At 46.2% G+C, this 20036-nt stretch overlaps 1 protein-coding gene across 1 annotated transcript; it reads left to right on the forward strand.

Annotated features, from left to right (window-relative positions):
- The first annotated feature begins 23 nt into the window (after positions 1 to 23).
- Gnat2 (G protein subunit alpha transducin 2) lies at positions 24 to 19088 on the forward strand. The gene is made up of 9 exons (XM_004659031.3): positions 24 to 178; positions 8260 to 8440; positions 10860 to 10902; positions 11153 to 11294; positions 12572 to 12729; positions 15292 to 15420; positions 15626 to 15755; positions 17903 to 18056; positions 18497 to 19088. The coding sequence occupies exons 2-9, from the start codon at positions 8323 to 8325 to the stop codon at positions 18685 to 18687; spliced, it is 1065 nt and encodes a 354-aa protein (XP_004659088.1). The 5' UTR covers positions 24 to 178; positions 8260 to 8322; the 3' UTR covers positions 18688 to 19088.
- Positions 19089 to 20036: the final 948 nt, after the last annotated feature.

Genomic DNA, 20036 nt, shown 5'->3' on the forward strand with positions numbered 1-20036 from the left:
CCAGCTGGCTGGAGGAGGTGGGTTCCCCGCGTCCCGACCCCGCTCTCCAGAGGCAGCGGGCCACGTGCTCCCGAGAAAACGGGACCCGGGGTTAGTCCAGGCTTCTTCCGCCACACCCCCGGGGTGTTGAGCAGGGCTCCGACTCTCGTGGCCGGACCGCGGGGAAGCCACGCAACAGGTGCGACCCCGCGGGCACCTCGCGGGCCGCCCGCCAGCCACCGCAAGCCCCGACCCCGCCGGTCCGCGGCCCCGCCCCGCCCCGCGCCCCGCCCCCATCACTTTTCCTCTTCCTGGGCGCCACGTGGACAGCCATCGGGACACCCTTGGCCTGGCTTAGCCTAGGTCTTGGGCAAGTTCAGTGCGTCATCTTCCTCATCAGCAAGATGGGATAGGCTGGTGACAGTACCTCGCCCAAAGGGGTCACTGTAGATTAGGCGTAAAGCCCCTTCGTGCAGTACCTGGCACGAAGTCGGGAAGCTATTATTAGGGTCCTAGGATCCATTTTAAGCAGTAGCCCTGCCCAGCATTTCCTTCCCACCTGGGGCTGTTTTCTTCTCGCAGTTATTAGTAAGCAGGGTGTGCCTTGCCATGCTGGCTCGCCTCCCCTCATTGACTTCCATAGCTGGCGTTGAGGTTAAGCTCCAGCCCGAATGCCTAGGTTCAAATTCGGACAGCCCCACCTATTTCCCGACTTGGAAGGAGTGACTTCTCTGTACTTCGACGTCATGTGTAAAGTGAGTGTTAAGAGTGGCTGCTTGACAGCGTGGTGGTGAACACGCATGAGTTAATGGTAAGTGCTTAGAAGTGAGCCTGGCCTGAAAGTTACTACTCAGCGTTCGTGTATCCTCACTGCCTTGGCCCGGGTTCTCATTTCACCATGCAGCCTATAAAGAAGTGAAGCTGAGAGAGCAAGACCCGATCTCGAAAAACAAAAAAAAATAAAAATAAAAATAAATAAATAAAAAAGAAGAAAGAAGTGGAGTTCAGCAGTTGGGCAGGCTGTAGGTGCCATACCCAACCAGCAGCCCCATTCATTCCCAAGGAACTACTAAAGGGAAATCCCTTTATTGAATATAATTAAGTTTATGAGGGGCAATTCCCTATTCTCTTCCTTGTGAGAGCCCTTTGCCCGCCCCCCACCCACCCGCCCACACACAAAGTTGCTCTAATGCTGTTTGTCCAGCTACTTCCAGTTCTTGTCAGGCTCACACCAAGCTCCTTCCCAAACTCTACTTCCCATTTTCTCCCTACTGGGTTCTAGATCCTGAGTCCTGTTCTCTACCTGCATCTGATGCCGTGCCCATTAATTCCCCTAATGACTGCCTCTTAAAACAAACTTAAAAATAATAGTAATAAAGTTTATTTGAAAAAGATGGAAAGGGAGGAGTGGAGAAATGAGGAGAGGGAAGTGGAGAGTATGGGAGTGCCAGGGTCTCCCTCCACCGCAAACGAATTCCAGACGCATGCTCCATGTTATGCTTGTGGCTTTACATGGGTACTGGGAAATCGAACCTGAGCCGTTGGGCTTTGTAAGCAAGCACTTTTAACTGCTGAGCCATCTCTCCAGCCCTTAAAACAAACTAAAAAAACGTTGCCTCAGACTACGGGTGTGTGCTCAATAGTTGTGTGAGCCTTGAGCGTGAGAGGTTGTGGATTCCATCCCTAGCACTGCAGAAAGCAAAACAAGATAAACAATGAGACAATATCAAACACACACACACAAAACCACCATGGCCTCCATAAACATGGGTGGGGGTGGTCATCTCATAAAGAATCAAGATATAAATAAAAAGAATCAATAATACCAAAAACAGAACAAGATTATACCTTGTTCATATTTTGTTGTGTACATACCAAAATAGCAGAGACTAAGAAAACAATCCTAACACAGGAAAGGGTATGTTTAGACACACACACACACACACACACACACAAACTCATGGCTATAAACAATGACATAATCTAAATGCCATTTAGTAATATATAATCAAGGGTCTTAAAAAAGTTTCTTACTGTTTGACCCAGTATTCTACTTTGAGAAAAATATTCTTTTAAAAAGAACTGCCATAAACCAGGTGTGGTGCTACATGCCTTTAATCCCAGCACTAGGGAGGCAGAGGTAGGAGGATCGCCGTGAGTTTGAGGCCACTCTGAGAATACAGAGTTAAGTCCAGGTCAGCCTGGGCTAGAGGGAGACCCTACCTTGAAAAAAAGAAAAATAAAGAGCTACCATAATCGAGGGAGATGGCACAGTGAATAAAATAAAATGCTCACTGCTCAAGCCTGAGTAGCCAAGCTCAATCCTCAGACCCTACATTGACAGTCAAACGGCGGTAGAGACCAGAGTTCCCTAGAAGAGGGGCTGGAGAGAAAGCTCTGCAGCTAAGGGCACCTGCTTGCAATGCCTGATGGCCTGGGTTCAATTCCCCAGTACGCACATAAAGCCAGATGCGTAAAGGGGCACATGCATCCAAAGTTCGTTTACAGAGGCAGGAGATCCTGACACATCCATCCCCACTCTTTGTCTCTCTCTCTCTCTCTCTCAAATAAATAAATACATAAAATGATTATTATTATTTGTTTTGTTTTGCTTTTTCAAGGTAGGGTCTGACTCTACCCCAGGCTGACCTGGATTTACTCGGTAGTCTCAGTCTGGCCTCATACTCACAGTGATCCTCCTACCTCTGCCTCCCAAGTTCTGGGGTTAAAGATGTGGGCCACCATGCCCAGCTAAAAAAGAGCAGGGTGTGGTGGCACAAGCCTTCAGTCCCAGCACTGTGGAGGCTGAGGTAGGAGGATTGTTGTGAGTTTGAAGGCAGCCTGAGACTACATAGTGAATTCCAGGTTAGATGGGGCTAGAGTCAGACCCTACCTCGAAAACCAAAACAAAGCAAACAAACAACAAAAAAAAGAATTCTCTGGAAGGGGTTGGGGATATGACTCAGTGGTTAAAGGTGCTTGCCTGAAAAGCCTGCCAGCCCAAGTTCAATTCCCCAATACCCACGTAAAGACTGATGCACAAAGTGGCAGGTATATCTGGAATTTGTGCACAGTAGCAAGAGGCTCTGGTGCACCCATATGCTTTTTTCTCTACTTACATAATTGTGTGTGTGTGTGTGTGTGTGTGTGTGTGTGTGTTTTCCCCTGAAAACTTATGGTAAGCACAGCAAGGAAGAAAAGCAGAGAGAGCTCAAAGAGACACCCTGTCTCAAACGAAGAAGAAAGGTGAGAAGCGACCTTGGACGTCATTGTCCTCAAACTCCACATGTGCGCACCCGTGAATGTACTCTTATAATCAAGGGGATCGAAATCAACAAAAGTCCTGTAAAGCTCTGTAATCACCTCCACAGCCCCCACCAGCCCCAGAATTAAAATGGACTCTTAAGTCAGTCTTGGGGCCCTTAGAAATTTTGAGGATGTTGGCTCTCAAGAATGAATACAATACATCCCAGAATTAATCATCAGACACCAGGTAACCACGTAGGAAGTCATTTGTATTTGGATAAGATGCAAATTTTGACATAATTTTTAAAGGTCTTAGACATGCACTGGGCCGGGCCTGTGTGGATCCCCTAATTCTGATCTGCTTATCTAGCTGCGAACAGGTGGCAATCCTGCCCTCCACCCAACCCAGAAAAACCAGTTCATGAGTCCCTTCCTGAGCCTCCCTCATTCCACCAGTAACACACCCCTCACTACATAACTGTCCCCTATTTCCAGGCCACCCAGTATCTACTGTCTGCTAGGAGGCCTGCTCTGGTTCCCACCAAGGGTCAATCTCCCACTCATTCAAGGGTGGCCGAGAATCCTAGGGAGTTTCTCGGTCTGTAAAGGTCAGGGCCTGGGAGATGAAGGGGTGAGTCATCCTGTGGCTTTGGACTTCTTCACACTGAAGCCTGAGTGCACCCAGGCCTCTGGGATTTTCCCTGCCTCCCACCAGCTTCCTTCCCTCCCGGTTTATTTCCACCACGACTTCTCAGCTGGCCCTCGCAGGTCAGCAGATTCATACTCCTCTGAAAACAGCTTCTCACCTCTTCTGTTCTCTTACTAGACCGAGCGCACTCCTAGCAGGTGAAACGCTTGAGAGAGGACGCCAGCATTCCCAAAAGACACTTGGCCAAGGCAACTTCCTAAATCCCACCCTATGCTCAGACGCTTCTAGAGCCGACCTGTTCCCCTGCAGCAAACTCCTCTTAACGCTCTCGCTTTAGTCACCAAACACCGTGTTTATAGCGCCATGCAGCTGTGCCCATCTGTTCTGGCTTATTAATCCCCAGTGAATTTTATCAACTCTTCCGTGGCTGACTCCGCCTTTCCTTTTCTGTCCTCACTCCTCCCCAACCCCTCCTCCCCAAGAACCACAGTCCAGTCACATCGAACTTCCCAGTCTCTGAGCCTGGGCCGTACCTTGTGCTTCTGCCTTTTGCATACTTTCCTCTCCCCAAGTGTATTCTGCTATTCTGCTTCTCTCTAGAAAGTTTGGCCATGTTACATTCACGCCTTCTTTTCAATTTGTTTTTGCGCAGTTGTTTGAAACAGGGTCCCTGGGTAGCTGAGGCTGGCCTGGGCCTCAGCATCCTTCTGCCTCAGCCTCTTCCACGCTGGGATTACAGACATGAGCTGCTGGCTGTTTTGAGGCAGGGTCTCACTATCCCGGCTGGCCCCAAATTCACTGTGATCCCTCTACCACAACCTGGGATTAAAGGTGTGTGCCTCCACACCTGGCACAACCCTTTTGATCTACCACAGCACTAAGCGTGGCAGTTAGATGTACATATGATTGCCTCCCCTACTAGTGGGTGGAGACTAGATTTTGCAAAGCTCTGACTTCTCCGGTATGAGAAGTGTCCCTGTAATTGTTGCTCTGTGAATTTCCCATCTCCTCCTCTGGACGGCAAATCCTGAAGGCAATTCTTCTGTCATGTCCCACACTCCATCTGTGACGTGGCTTTCCCCTAAATGTTAGACTAAGGTCTCCCCTTTACTCAGGAAACATGGCTAGGTTCCTCTAGAGGCAGTGACGTCTCTTCCACTCGTGATGACACTGCCATGAAGGGCTGTGACCCAAACACGCTAGCTGATCGTGACCTGCATAACCTCAATGCAGATGAGGATCTCTGTGACGGGAACCCCACTTCTTGCCTCATCGTTTCACCAGGAGTCTGTCTTGAAATGTGACCCAACAAGCGGAACAGCCACAAGGCAGGCAGAGCTGACAAAGCAGGTCCCTGGCCCAGGACACCACACCTGTGTGGGTCAGTACGCTCCAAGGCCATGCAGGGCTGCAAATCCCCTGCCTTAGCTTGGGCCTGAGAATGGGAGCTTCCACCCAGCAAGCTAGTGGACCAAGCAGAAGCAGCTCAGTGAGGTTGAGAAAAGAAAACACAAGTCCATTCCAAATATGTGAAGCAAGCTAGTGGTTTCTTTTTCAGTGCAAGTTGCAGTCCTGGGTTTCTGCCTTTCCCTGAAGGTTCTTCTGCTCACTGGCTGTTTATGTTTAGGGTGAGCACAGGGGAAAGGAGGTGCCCTGATTTGTCTGCTTACTGAACTGTGTGACCGTGGATGGTTGCAGAGCTCTCAGAGCTACAGACACGGTCTGGCACAGTTCTCACTGTGCCTCTTTTGAACAGTGTAGCCTTGGCACAGGTCTGCTCTAGCTATAAGTTACCAATATTGTGGGCAGAGCAGGACAGGGTTAGTGATGGGGTGCAATTAGGAACATCATAACCAAGATTCCAAGACAGTAACAATTTTTTTTGTTGTTGTTGTTGTTGTTTTTGAGGTAGGGTCTAGCTCTAGCCCAGGCTGACCTGGAATTCGCTATGTGTCTCAGGGTGGCCTCGAACTCTCAGCGATCCTCCTAACTCTGCCTCTCTACCTTTCCTGCCTCTACCTCTGAGTGCTGGGATTAAAGGCGTGTGCCACCACCCCCGGCTGACAGTAACAATTTTAAAAACAAATTTCTTTTGTTTTCCCTTAAGTCGTTAAGCACTTGTCAGTTTTTGACTGGAAAGTAGGAATACCATGGTAGCTAGCTGGCTACCTTTTTCTCCATCAAGTCCTCCCAGATACGCAACTGACAGCGAGGGGAGGGGAGACGGTCAGGTACAGCACAGGAGGGCTCTTTGGTGAGAGACTTGGGTTTTACTTACCATGTTCTCACCCCACCACCCCCTGCCACACAATTACAGCTCTAAAAGAGAACACAAATTCAGGTCTTTTAGTTTACAGCTTTGCCACCTTGTCTGGACATGGCAACCACCTGGTTGGTCTGCACCCCAGACCAATTAAAAAAAAAAAAAAAAAGACTGTCATGTAATGCCAGTATATACCAAACAGTGGGAGAAACTATTCTAGCCAGAATTTTCAAACTTGCCAGATGACAATAATCATCTACATGAGATTAAAATGGTTTCTCCAGCTCTGGAATTACTGAACTTCATTGATTGTAAAAACATGCCCCTTTAAAAATGCATGCATTGTTTTAACATTGAAAGCCAAATGATCTTCCAGTCAGTGGCATATAATACCTCAGGAAATGGGCACAAGGATTAGGCAAGTCTGGGGCAAAATAAAATAAAACAGTAACAGTTCTGGGGGCTGGAGTGATGGTTTAGCAGTTAAAGCACTTGCCTATGAAGCCAAAGGACCCAGGTTCGACTCTGTAGCACCCACCAGATGCACAGGGTGGCACATGTGTCTATAGTTTGTTTGCAGTGGGTTGAGGCCCTGGTGTGCCCATACTCTCTATCTGCCACTCCTTCTCTCTTAATAAAATCAAAAATAATAACAGTTCCCTAGGGCACTAGCCTCCCAACCTTTTATGTTCTGAGGGTCACCTGAGATCTTCTTAAGATCCAGATTCTGCATTGGCAGGTCTGAGGCTGCATTTTCAACAAGCTTCCAGGTTATCTAATGTAGATGGTTCTTGCTTCACAAATTGGTAACAAGGTTTCTTAACTGTCTTCATCTGACAAGGCTCTTTCAGCAGTGGAGTGTTTAGTGTATGTAAGGCAACTGATAGGTGGTACCTTTTCTCCCTAGGACAGACAGGATGAGAGTGAGGGGAAGAGATTTGTCCCAGTCTCTGAGAAGGCAGAGTCTAGAGTCCAACTACCCAAAACGGCAGTTTATTGTGAGATAGCAAAAACACACTACCCACGTTCAATACTAGCCAACTCCACTTACTAGATGAAGTCGATGTGTCTCAAGGGGACACAATCCACTTCTTTATCATGTACCCTTTCCACCTCACTTATTCATTCACCAAACTTTAAAAAAATTTTTTGTTCATTTTTATTTATTTATTTGAGAGAGACAGACAGAGAGAGAAAGAGGCAGATAGAGAGAATGGGCGCGCCAGGGCTTCCAGCCACTGCAAATGAACTCCAGATGCGTGCGCCCCCTTGTGCATCTGGCTAAAGTGGGTCCTGAGGAACCGAGCCTCGAACCGGGTTCCTTAGGCTTCACAGGCAAGGGCTTAACCACTAAGCCATCTCTCCAGCCCATCATTCACCAAACTTTTAATGAAGACCAGCTAATAAGTAAAAAAAAATTAAAAGATGAGTCAAAGAAATTCACAGTGAGAAGCAGGTTAGGAAAACAGAACACATTATGAAATGGAGAGTGCTAAGAACAGGTGCACTAAGAAATGTGCCAGTACAAAGGAATAATGCCAACAGCAGTCATGGAGGGAGCTGAGCAAAACTCATCCCCAAGCTTCCCAAGGAATGACAGCACCCCCCAAAAATTTCTCTGCCAGGACCAGCCTCTTTGATGCCTTGAAGTCCTTAAAACCCAGACTCTGTAATCTGGAGGCTTAACATGGGAATGTTTCCCATTGGTGCCCTTTAACCTCTAGCTCTCCAGCCAGAGAAACCATGAAAGCATATTTTTAGAAGATGAACCCTTTGAAAGGGTGGAGGTGGTCTTTTTATCCCAGAGATCTCCAGCGCCTGCATCTACACTCCAGTCAGAACTCATTACGAAATGTTTGAGTCTTTGCCCTTTGTCTTATTGGCAAAGCTTGTAATTGGCTTAACCCGTCATATTGCTAGACATAAAGACAACAATCCCCAACTAAGAAGTCGGTTTCCAGTTGGGGTAGGGAATCTCAGCCAAGGTAAGTAGGGTACAAGAACCGTCAGTGTGAACTCTCACTCCACTTTAAGGTAGGTAGGTACAAGAACCGTCAGTGTGAGCTCTCACTTCACTTTAAGGGGAGAAAGAGAATGACACTCTATCCCATCTCATGTACAGGAGCCTTACAGGAGAAGCCTGAGAAACAGCGGAGTGGCTCCTCTCTGAGGAGGGGCAGAGGAGATGGGGAGCGGAATCAGTGCTGAGGACAGAGAACTGGCCAAGAGGTCCAAGGAGCTGGAGAAGAAGCTACAGGAGGATGCTGACAAGGAGGCCAAGACCGTCAAGCTGCTGCTGCTGGGTGAGATGGGCTGATGAGCCAGCAAAGGGGAAGACAGTGCTTCTTCCTGCCTTCCTGGACGCTCAGTGGGTTCTAGCCCACCCCACGGGGAGGGGAAGGGCAGGTCCTTGTCCCTTGTCCCCATTCCTTCTCAAGCTAAGGGATCAAGCACTGTAGGGTTGAGTCACTATGAAGCCTGCACAGCCACCGCAAGGGGAGCCAAAATGTCAAGGTCACTGAAATTTTTCTACTCTTCCTTGAATTGGGAATAGGCCACCCAATTCTAAATCTAATCAAACAACACTTTCTTCTGGCTCATCAAATACCAAGAGGCCTGGCTTCACAGATACTTACCTAGTCTGTAGTCTGAGAACTCAAAGCCATGGAGTGAGAAACCAGGATCTTCCCTTGTCAATGGATTTCTAAGTCCCTCCATGCAATCCCAACACAGTGCCAAGGATAGGGCCACTTGTTCGTGCCCGTCATTAATTCCTTCTCCTTGCTTTCAATATACGTGATAGAATTAGGAGACCTTGACAGGGTCGGATGGGGGATGTGCAGTGGAGAAGAGTATGGAGTCTTTATCCATAAAAGTTACTTCCTGGCTTCCTGTGAGCTGACTGCCTCTATAGCCCCTGACGATGGAAGGTTCACTGAATTGATAAGCTCCTAAGCAGATCACTGGTTTTGTTATTTTTTTGTTCTTACCATGCACCGGTAGGGTTATAGAACTCCAAAGGTAAGTCAGGCATTTAAAATTAATTAATTGGAGAAAGAGACAGATAGAAAGAATGGGTGTGCCAGGGCCTCCAGCCACTGCAAATGAACTTGACATATGCACCACCTTGTGCATCTGGCTCACGTGGGTCCTAGAAAATCGAACCTGGGTCCTTAGGCTTTGCAGGCAAGCGCCTTACCCATAAGCCATCTCTCTAGCCCAGGTCATTGGTTTTGATGAGAAAGTAAAAGCATCTCAGTGGGTCAGTCAGGCAAACTGGTCATCACTATCAATAAACCCAAGACTGGAAATGCTGACACCTGGCTTAGGGAACAGAAACAAGAAACAAAACACCAGCGGTGCTGCAGAAGTAGATTAGCTCGAGCAGGGCGGGCGGAGGTAGTGGAGGACGGGCCGCCGGGCTGAGGCAGCGTTTCCACTGTGAGCTTGGACACCGGAGCAGTGAGGCTCAGGTGCCTCAGGGCCCCTCAGCTTGTGTGGCCCAGCCCAAAGACATACTAAAGAAGCCTATCTCTGTCAGCTGGACCAGCTCTAAGGAACCCCCTGGTTACACGGTGGGAAGAGATGGCAGGGCCACCAAGAGCTCTTTTAAGCCTAAGAAGATTTCTAGATTCAGGATAAGCAGCTTAGAGGGAACAAGTACAGCAAAGTGGAAGGAGGGTGAGGGATTAGGGCAACAGAGTTTAAGGGAGAGGGCTGAGAGAAAGGTGAGTTTTTTAAAAAAAATTTTTTAATTTTTATTTTTTTAGAGGTGGGGCATGCCAGGGCCTCTAGCCCACTGCAAACTAACCCCTGATGCATGCGCCCCCTTGTGCATCCATCAGGCTTATGTGGGCTCTGGGGAGTCGAACCTAGGTCCTTAGGCTTCACAGGCAAGCATCTTAACCACTAAGCCATCTTTCCAGCCCGGAAGGTGAGTTTTTCATGGAGGAGAGTGTGAATAAGAACATCAGAACATTTTAGTTGATAACAAACCATCAAGGTGATATGATGAAAAAAAAAAAAAAACAGTACTTCAGGGCTGGGGAGATGGCTCAGCCATTAAAGGCACTTGCTGGCAAATCTTGTTGGCCTAGGTTCAAGTCCCCAGTACCTATGTAAAGCCAGATGCACAAAGTGGTGTGTCTGAAGTTCGTTTGCGGTGGCAAGAGGCTCTGGCCTGGCTATGCACCTACTCTCACTTTCTCTCCTCACAAATAAGCAAAAGTATTTTTTAATGAATAGTATTTCAGTGAAGTGGCCCAGTTCTATCCAATGTTGCTCAAGACCGAGTAAAAAACAAGCATTGAGAATACAGGATGAAGGAATTTCCATGAATCTATCAGTGGTTCTCAAGGGGGAGATTTTGACACCCCAAGGGCCTTTGGAATTTGGAAATATTTTTGGTTGTCACAATTGAGAATGGGATGCTGTTGGCACCTAGAGGGTGGATGCCAGAGAGCGGTCTTAAAAAACTATAATGGGAACCTACCCACCAAAACAAAAATCTCAGCCCCAAATATGAATAGTGCTATAGTGCTCACATCAAGAAACTGTACTCTAGATCCAGTTCAAAGGTCTGGCCTGAGTGCCAGGTGCCAGAAACTGAGGGTGGCGGTCACTCCTGTATATTCTCCCCTAACAAGGCTCTCAAGCAAGTACTTCTCTGAAATGTTGGGGAGGAACTGATAGAAACTGAAAACATGAAAATTTCTCTTCCAGGAGCTGGGGAGTCAGGAAAGAGCACTATCGTCAAACAAATGAAGTGAGTAGAAACAAAACCCCAAAGGACCGAGGTAGGGGACACTGTCAATAGGGCAGTGGAGGTACTGAGTAGAAGGCTCTTTAAACTTCAAGGAAAAGGAATAAAGGACCCAATTCCCAATGTCCCTGCGCCCTTACCCTGTACTTTGGAACAACAATAGGACTATAGGTGACTTCTTAGGACCCTTTAAGTCCTCCTAGATCCCCAATCCCTTAGATCCAGCTAAAAGCTGGGTGCTTGCCCCTTGAAGGATCATTCACCAGGACGGCTATTCACCAGAAGAATGCCTGGAGTTCAAGTCTGTCATCTATGGAAATGTGTTGCAATCCATCCTGGCTATCATTCGCGCCATGTCCACACTGGGCATTGACTACGCTGAGCCAAGTTGTGCGGTAGGTGATTAATGTTGATGGGTGGAAGCAGAAAACTAGAGGCCAGCAAACTAAGAGGAAAAGTTAAACAAGAAACAGTTCTGGGCTGGCATCGTGGCGCACACCTTTAATCTTAGCACTTGGGAGGATCACAGTGAGTTCGAGGCCAGCCTGTGACTACACAGTGAATTCCAGACCCTATCTTGAAAACCCAAAACATAGTTCTGTGTAACTCTGCAGAGCTTCAAATCATCCCAGTCTTAGAGAAGTAAGCAACCTCTTCCTTCATAATAGATGCTTACACAATCTACTCTTAGCAGGCTCAGACTTTTGGTCTTATTTTCCCGTTTTAATTACTCCCCCTTGGCTTGTTGCCCTGGCTATGAAACTTTGACAAACTAAATTCTTAGTTCTGGTACTGGGCTTTTCCTAAATTTGGACTGTTGAAAGAACGAAGGCGATGGGCGCTTGCCTTCCATGCTGTCCATTTCAGGGTCAAGCTAGCCTCCACACTTACCCCCTGCATCCTCGGCCAGCCCACATCTAAGCTTAAACCTGAAGCTGAAAACTTTCAAACTAAAGCACCCTAGCCTCTCGTACTCTCAGTGCGGGCTATCCCGCCACCCTTTACAGCTATCTGGAGAGCACACTCAAGTTTAATTAGCATGCTTTCTCTTTTTTTTTTTTAATGAAAGAATTGGTACACCCGGGCCTTCAGCCATTGCAATTGAACTCCAGAAGCATGTGCCACCTTGCGCCCATATGTGACCTTGAGCATTTGTCACCGTGTGCATCTGGTTTATGTGGGACCTGGAGAGTTGAACATGGGTCCCTAGGCTTCACAGATAAGCGCCTTAACCCCTAAGCTATCTCTCCAGTCCATGGAATTTTTTTTTAAAGATGTATTTTTATTTGTTATTTTTTATTTAAAAAAATTTTTAACAACTTTCATGAGTATAAAAACTATCCCATGGTAATACCTTCCCTCCCCCCACTTTCTCCTTTGAAACTCCATTCTCCCCATCTCAATCAGTCTCTTTTATTTTGATGTCATGATCTTTTCCTTCTCTTATGATGGTCTTGTGTAGGTGGTGTCAGGCACTGTGAGGTCACGGATATCCAGGGCATTTTGTGTCTGGGGGGATGGAACGTTTTCTTAGATGGCTTCTTCACTGCAGACGGTTCTACCTTAGGCTTTGGTAGCAACCCAAAATGCTTTCCTTTTACCATTGTTCCCAGAAGCCTCCTGGAAAGCCATCAGTCACTGTCATTTTCAGCTGGGCTGTGGCATTTTACAGGATTATGGCCGGCAGCTCAACAACCTGGCTGACTCTACCGAAGAGGGGACAATGCCTCCAGAGCTCGTAGAGGTCATCAGGAAGCTGTGGAAGGATGGCGGAGTGCAAGCTTGCTTTGACAGAGCTGCGGAGTACCAGCTCAATGACTCGGCATCTTAGTAAGGCTCTGGGAAGTGGGATGGATTCTGAGGGCAATGTTCCAGGAAAAATCTTACCCAGCTTTCCATTTCAGGGATTGGAGACCCACACACTGGCAGTTCCCACTATTTTACATTAGTTCACACTTGCTCCCTACAGCCTTCAAAGCTGAAAATACAGAATTGAAAACATAGGGGCTTTTTAGCAGCCGTGGGACCTATCTTAAGAAATACACCCAGACACTGCCAAGGCAAAGCAATGAAAGGTGCTCAGGAATTAGAGACAACCAACTTAGCAAAGCTGGTTCCAAGCAGATAAGGAACAGAATTTATCAGTCACACCCCCAATATTACAGTATCATGAATGGACATAAGCTTTGGCGTCAAACAGACCTGTGTTTACTCCCCATCTGTCACCTAATCTTGAAATGCTATCATGTACTATTTCTGGAGTTCCCCCTGGCCAAGTCCCAGCACTGCTAGGCACATTTAATGTACTAAGACTCACCTACATTATAAGCTTTCAATGTACATTAGATCTACTTTATAGTAGAGAAACTCAAGATAATTAGCTTGGCAAAGGTCATAGTCACAAACAGCAGAGGCTGGATTTTGCATCTAGGTCTGCTTGGCCACAAAGATGGATTTTCTTTTTTTATACTATGCCACATGCCTTCTTTATTTTGGGTTGTGGTTTGTACCCCACGCTGGCCTGCAACTCTCAATCCTCTTGTCTCAGCCTCCCAAGTAAAGCTTCTTAGTGTTAAGATGTAAATGTGAATCAATGTATTTATTTGTGTATGTGTGCGTATGGGAATGTCAGTTTTGCCACTGCAAATGAACACCAGATGTATACACCACTCTGTGTCTGCCTTCATGTAGATGCTGGGGAATCGAACCTGGGCTAGCAGGCTTTCTTTTATTTTTTAAAATTATTTATTTATTTATTTGAGAGCGACAGACACAGAGAGAAAGACAGGTAGAGGGAGAGTGAGAGAATGGGCGCACCAGGGCTTCCAGCCACTGCAAACGAACTCCAGACGCGTGCGCCCCCTTGTGCATCTGGCTAACGTGGGACCTAGGGAAACGAGCCTCGAACCAGGGTCCTTAGGCTTCACAGGCAAGCGCTTAACCGCTAAGCCATCTCTCCAGCCTGCTAGCAGGCTTTTTGAGCAAGGACCTAGAACTGTTGAGCATCTCTCTAGATTGAGGACATGAATCTTGAAGGCTTATGAGATGCAATGAGAATTTAAACTTGAAAATACCTGAAGTTCACTGGGCACTTATGTTAATTTTCCTTCCCTTATCACCATCATTTTATTTCATATCAGCCACTTTTCTACCCTTTAATTTTATCTGTGTGTGCACGTGTGCCATGACCTCTTGCTGCTGCAAACGAAGGTCAGACACGTGCTGCTTTTTTTTTTAAATTTTTTTTGAGGTAGGGTCTCACTCTAGCCCAGCCTGACCTGGAATTCACTATGTGGTCTCAGGGTGGCCTCGAACTCACGGTGATTCTCCTACCTCTGCCTCCCAAGTGCTGGGATTAAAGGTGTGCGCCACCACACCCAGCAACGTGCTACTTTTTATGTCTGGTAATACTTGGATACTAGGGATATGAATCCGGGCTTCAAGGCTTTTGCAAATAAGCACCTTTAGCCCCTGGGCCATCTCCCCAGCCCCTTTCAGTATTTCTTTTTTTTTTAAATTAATTAATTTATTTTTAAAAATTATTTATTTATTTGAGAGCGACAGACACCGAGAGAAAGACAGATAGACTGAGAGAGAGAGAATGGGCGCGCCAGGGCTTCCAGCCTCTGCAAACGAACTCCAGAAGCGTGCGCCCCCTTGTGCATCTGGTTAACGTGGGACCTGGGGAACCGAGCCTCGAACCGGAGTCCTTAGGCTTCACAGGCAAGCGCTTAACTGCTAAGCCATCTCCCCAGCCCCTCTTTCAGTATATCTTAAACATTGTTACTTTCCTATGGAAAATTTCAAACATAGAGAAAGGTGGGATTATATAGTGAATTATCTAGTTTCCAGTCAATTCACGACTACTCATTTCCACAAAGTCATTTTAAAAGTAAATTTCACATTCCATTTCAATCTGAAAAGTTTCATTATGCTTCTAAAATGTTGGGGCTGGAGACATGGCACAGTATTATTAAAGGCACTTGTTTGCATCTAAATATTTAACTAAATTCCTTAATATTTCCACATATTAAAGCTTGTGCTCCCCAATCTGGTTTAGGAGGTAAAGACCATTCACTGCCCTCAGGTCTCAGTCTCTCTCAATCTACTCTTGTCTCTTGTTGGAATGTCTGGCACACATTTACTAGCAAGTCTCATTCAAGGGGCTAGATCAGCTTAGGCAGGCAAAATCCAAGGAAATTATCTGGCTTGAGTGAAACAGAATAGAACTCTTGCCTGCTTCCTTTTATAAGGGCACATAGGTTTGAAGAACCCTAGGGTTACTGCTATGGGTTCCAGTCCTGACTCTATCATCTGTTTGTCCTGAGGGAAGACCCTTTACCACCTTTTGCCTTGCCTTTGTATAATGTAATGTCACTCACTTTTCTCTAGCTACCTGAACCAGTTAGACCGGATCACAGACCCTGATTTCCTCCCTAATGAGCAAGATGTGCTTCGGTCCAGAGTCAAAACCACAGGCATCATTGAAACCAAGTTTTCTGTCAAAGACTTGAATTTTAGGTAAGCATACACTTCTAAAGTTTCATGGCCTATCTTGTGGCCTCTGCTGAAGCCCAATCTGAATTACTGTGCTAATTCTTCCACTTCTCCCTATTTCCACTTTCGCTATTAACTGGCCCCAAATGGCCAACTCTCCGAGTGACCACCAAAGGCATGTGGGTCATATGCTGGGCATGCCCATGAGAATAGCTGCTTCCTCCTCCAGGATGTTTGATGTGGGAGGACAGAGGTCAGAGAGAAAGAAGTGGATCCACTGCTTTGAGGGAGTAACCTGCATCATTTTCTGCGCTGCTCTCAGTGCCTACGACATGGTGCTGGTGGAAGATGACGAGGTGGTGAGTGGCCTTTGTACCAAGCAGCTCAAGTGGGTGACTGCAGTCAATGGCAGCCAAGCCATCCCTTAGCAGATCCATCCATCACGTGTAAAGCACTCTAGAAAAATTTCTTCTGGTTCCAAATTAGCATTGGCTCACACCTATAATCCCAGTACTCAGGTAGGAAGACTGCTGGGAGTTCAGGGCCAGACTAGGCTGTAGAATGAGTTCCATGTCAGCCTGTGCTAGAGTGAAACTAGTCTGACCCTGCCCCAAGAATCCCCTCAAAAAAGGGACTGAGCTGGGTGTGGTGACACATTCCTTTTATCCCAGCACTGGAGAAGCAGAGGGAGGAGGATTGCCGTGAATTCAAGGCCACTGTGAGACTACATAATGAATTCCAAGTCAGTCTGCTAGAGAGAGGCACGACCTTAAAAAAACAAACAAAAAGTATTGAAAAGCAAAGGAATTACTTTATTCCCCCCAAACTACCTACAGAAGGATGGGATGAAAAAGGCAGGTCTGGAGAGATGGCTGAGCATTTAAGGCATTTGCTTCAAAGCCAAAGGATCCTGGTTTGATTCTCCAGAATCCACCTAAACCAGATGCACAAGTAGGCGCATGTATCTGGAGTTTGTTTGTAGCCCTAGCAAGCACATTCTCTCTCTCCCCTCTCCCTCTTTCTCTCAAATAAATAAAATACATATTAAACAAAGAAAGAAAGAAAGAAAGAGAGAGAGAGAGAGAGAGAGAGAGAGAGAGAGAGAAGGAAAAAAAAGGCAGGGCAAGAAAGACTTTGTATGATGTGTATCTGTGCACACATAATAGAGCTAATGAACTACTAACCTCACTTAGAAGCCTGAAAATGTAATAAGTGTCAACAGAATAAGGAGAACAGCAGATCAGGTTTCTTGTGTGCCAACCAAACAGGCAGCTTCGAGGCCACCCTGTGACTATATAATGAATTCCAGGTCAGCATGGGCTATAGCGAGACCCTACCTCAAAAAACCAAAAAGGAGCCGGGCATGGTGGCACATGCCTTTAATCCCAGCATTAGGGAGGCAGAGGTAGGAGGATCACTGTGTGCCTCCATAGTGAAGTCCAGGTCAGTCTGGGGAGGGGGGAGAGAGGCAGCTGGAGGACTGTCTGAGGGTGTTTTCCTTTAACCTGTAAAGTGCTACAGGAAAGGAACACTGCAGGCTATCAGGGACCAGGCAATTTCCTTTCTTGAGTTTAATCTAGCAGCCTAGTAACGTAATACAAAGCTTCTATTCTCTTATCTCCCCCTGTAGCTTCAGCTCTGTTCCCTTCTCCTTAAGTTCAAGTTTGTGTTAGGACACTGCACATCTTTCAGCTGAAATGTCTTATAGCACTACTCACCCCCCAAGATCAACTCCATCTGTATCCCTAAAGTCTATGAGGTACTAAGGTATCAACAGTAGGAGTATTAAGTGAGGAAAGGCAACAAATTTTTCTTGTTTTATTAGATGACAAGGGTCAGCTTACTTTAGGTCCCTAAAGGTCTGTTCCCCAAAATCACACTGGAATGGCACGCTGGGTGACCTCAGGAGTCTGCAGGCACACAGTACTTCTAAGTAACAATCAGAGAAGAGAGTGAGAGAAAAGTGCTGTAGCTAGGCACTGCAAAATGCTCGAGCCAGTACCGGTGGCACCAGGGTCTTGCCCCAACTGAGACTGGGGGACTCACGGCAGAAGCCAATCAAAATCATATTGGAGATGCAAGTGGGTACATGTGCCAATTTGGTTCCAAGCCTATGATCAGCAGCTCTTAGGGATGCTGGAGTGCCCGTGTGTGCTCTAATGACCAAAGCTCTCCATAACACTATATCCCTCCCTATCTGCCAGTCCCTATGATACCATAGACACATGTTCTCACTTAACTTTTAACAATAAACTTAGAAGGAAACCAAGCTCAGAGACACTCAGTAAATTCTCCAAGTCACAGAGCTACTAAAATAAAAGCAAGGAAATTAGAAGGAACCCAATGTTTGGCTCTATGCCACCACAATAAAGAGAGAAGCTGTTCCCTTGCCTTTCTTTTCTACTTGGAACACTGGTCTCTGCGAGGGGAATAACAGCAGGAAGCAGGAATATACCCCACAGACCCCAGTCTGACATATGCCGTGGTGTTTCCTTCTTCTTACTAGAATCGCATGCATGAGTCTTTGCACCTGTTCAACAGCATATGTAATCACAAGTTCTTTGCTGCCACTTCCATTGTTCTCTTTCTCAACAAGAAGGACCTCTTCGAGGAGAAAATCAAGAAAGTCCATCTCAGTATTTGTTTTCCAGAGTACGATGGTAAGTGTTAACTGCCGCAGACAAGAGTAAAGTCTTTCACTAGTGATGTATGATTGCCTCACTCCTTATGCCAGGGGGACAGAAAGGAACTTGGGGGAGAAACCTGAGTGCTCAGATACAACGTTTGACCTCAGATGCCCGAGTGCCAGTAACCGTACAAAGGGAATTTACTAGAAACCAGAGACTAAACACCTGCCACTCAATGTCCTAGCACCTCCAGTGAGAAGCGCGGGCATGCTGGAGAGAACCCTCCCTCCCCTAAATAGGCCCCAACTGTATTTATCTACCATAGTACTTCTAGGTGGAAGTTACTTGCTTCAGGTAAGCAAGCAACAAGTAAGTAAGTAAGCAACAACGGGTTAACTTATCCAACTTCTTCACTGTGGTGGTGTTTTGTTTTTGTTTTCTTTCTTTCTTTCTTTCTTTTTTTGGAAAACCAGGGAACAACTCCTATGAGGACGCAGGGAATTATATCAAGAGCCAGTTCCTTGACCTTAATATGAGAAAAGATGTCAAAGAAATCTACAGTCACATGACCTGTGCCACAGACACACAGAATGTCAAATTTGTGTTTGATGCAGTTACAGATATTATCATCAAAGAAAACCTCAAGGACTGTGGGCTCTTCTAATCCTCACCATTCCTCAGGTATCCATTCTATAAACAGGCCTAGAATCTGAGTAAGTTCATGCAGAAAGTTACAGGTCATTATTCCCCATGACATGAAGAAGGACTCCACTGGAGATAGAGAAGGCATGGTTGCAACTGTTTTCCCAGTCTGACAGTCTGCAGTCCAGTTTAGAGTATAAGGCTAAGACTCCTAAGACCCAGGTTCCAGTACTTGTTCTGCTTAATATGAATACTTCCTTCCTCTGAACCACAAGTCCCTTGTCTATAAACTGAAGATGGGTTATTCTACAGAGGTCACATGATGGAAGGGAAGACACACAAAAGCCATTGTGGCTGGGTGTGGTGGTGCATACCTTTAATCTCAGCACTCGGGAGGCAGGGGTAGATGGATCACCATGAGTTCAAGGTTACCCTGAGACTACATAGTGAATTCCACGTCAGCCTGTACTAGAGCAAGACTTTACCTGGAAAACCAAACCAAACCAAACCAAAAGGCTATTGTGGTTAGTCATGGGAAGCCTAAATAAAGGCTGCAACTTATGAACTTCGACACCTGTTTTTTTTAGAATTATCTCAACAAACTCTCAAGTGTAATAGCAAACCATTCCTATCAACTGCAGTAAAATATTAAAATGACACCTATCACTCCCTTTTACTAGCAAATCTGTGTGTTTCTCAGTTCAGAGCTCTGGATCATTGGGTAGATATGAGCTTGTGGTTTCTAAGGCACTCATCCAGACATGATTGGCACTATTGAGCACAGATTATACCTCTGGCCCTGGGTTGCCAAACAGTTTCTTTTATCTCTATAAACAACTGCTTAGCTATATAAGATACTTTCATACTAAACTGAAGAGGACATCAACACACTCCCACTTAGAATTTTATTGCTGCTGCCACTTCTGTATCACAGAATTTAGAATAAGTGAGCAATCTAAATTTCTCATTTTAACTGCTACATGTTTTAGAGGAACAAAAAAAGACTGCTGAGCTTGCTTCAGGCAGTGGAAATCTTTGCAGCTGGGTCCATGAGGGGCTGGCTGCAAACATCTTCCCAAACAGACCAAGGAGTAAATTATTCCTTTGAACTCCTGAGGGGAAATGAAGCTTGCACTTATCTTGACAGGAGGTGGTGAAGTCGTGCATAGATTTAGCATTCACAGCTATTAAGTGAGGAGAGCTCTTGGCATCCAAGGTTTAGTATATAAAAGAATGTGTCAATTAAAATGAAAATATGCTCCTTGCCAGAAACACGCATTCACATTTAGGCTGCTTCTAGCAATATTAATACTAAATAGCCTCATGAGCTTAAAATACACTGAGGAACAAACCCATTACTTCTAAAAATGG

The sequence above is a fragment of the Jaculus jaculus genome, chromosome 19 (assembly GCF_020740685.1).
Source record: "Jaculus jaculus isolate mJacJac1 chromosome 19, mJacJac1.mat.Y.cur, whole genome shotgun sequence".
NCBI classification, from domain to species: domain Eukaryota; kingdom Metazoa; phylum Chordata; class Mammalia; order Rodentia; family Dipodidae; genus Jaculus; species Jaculus jaculus.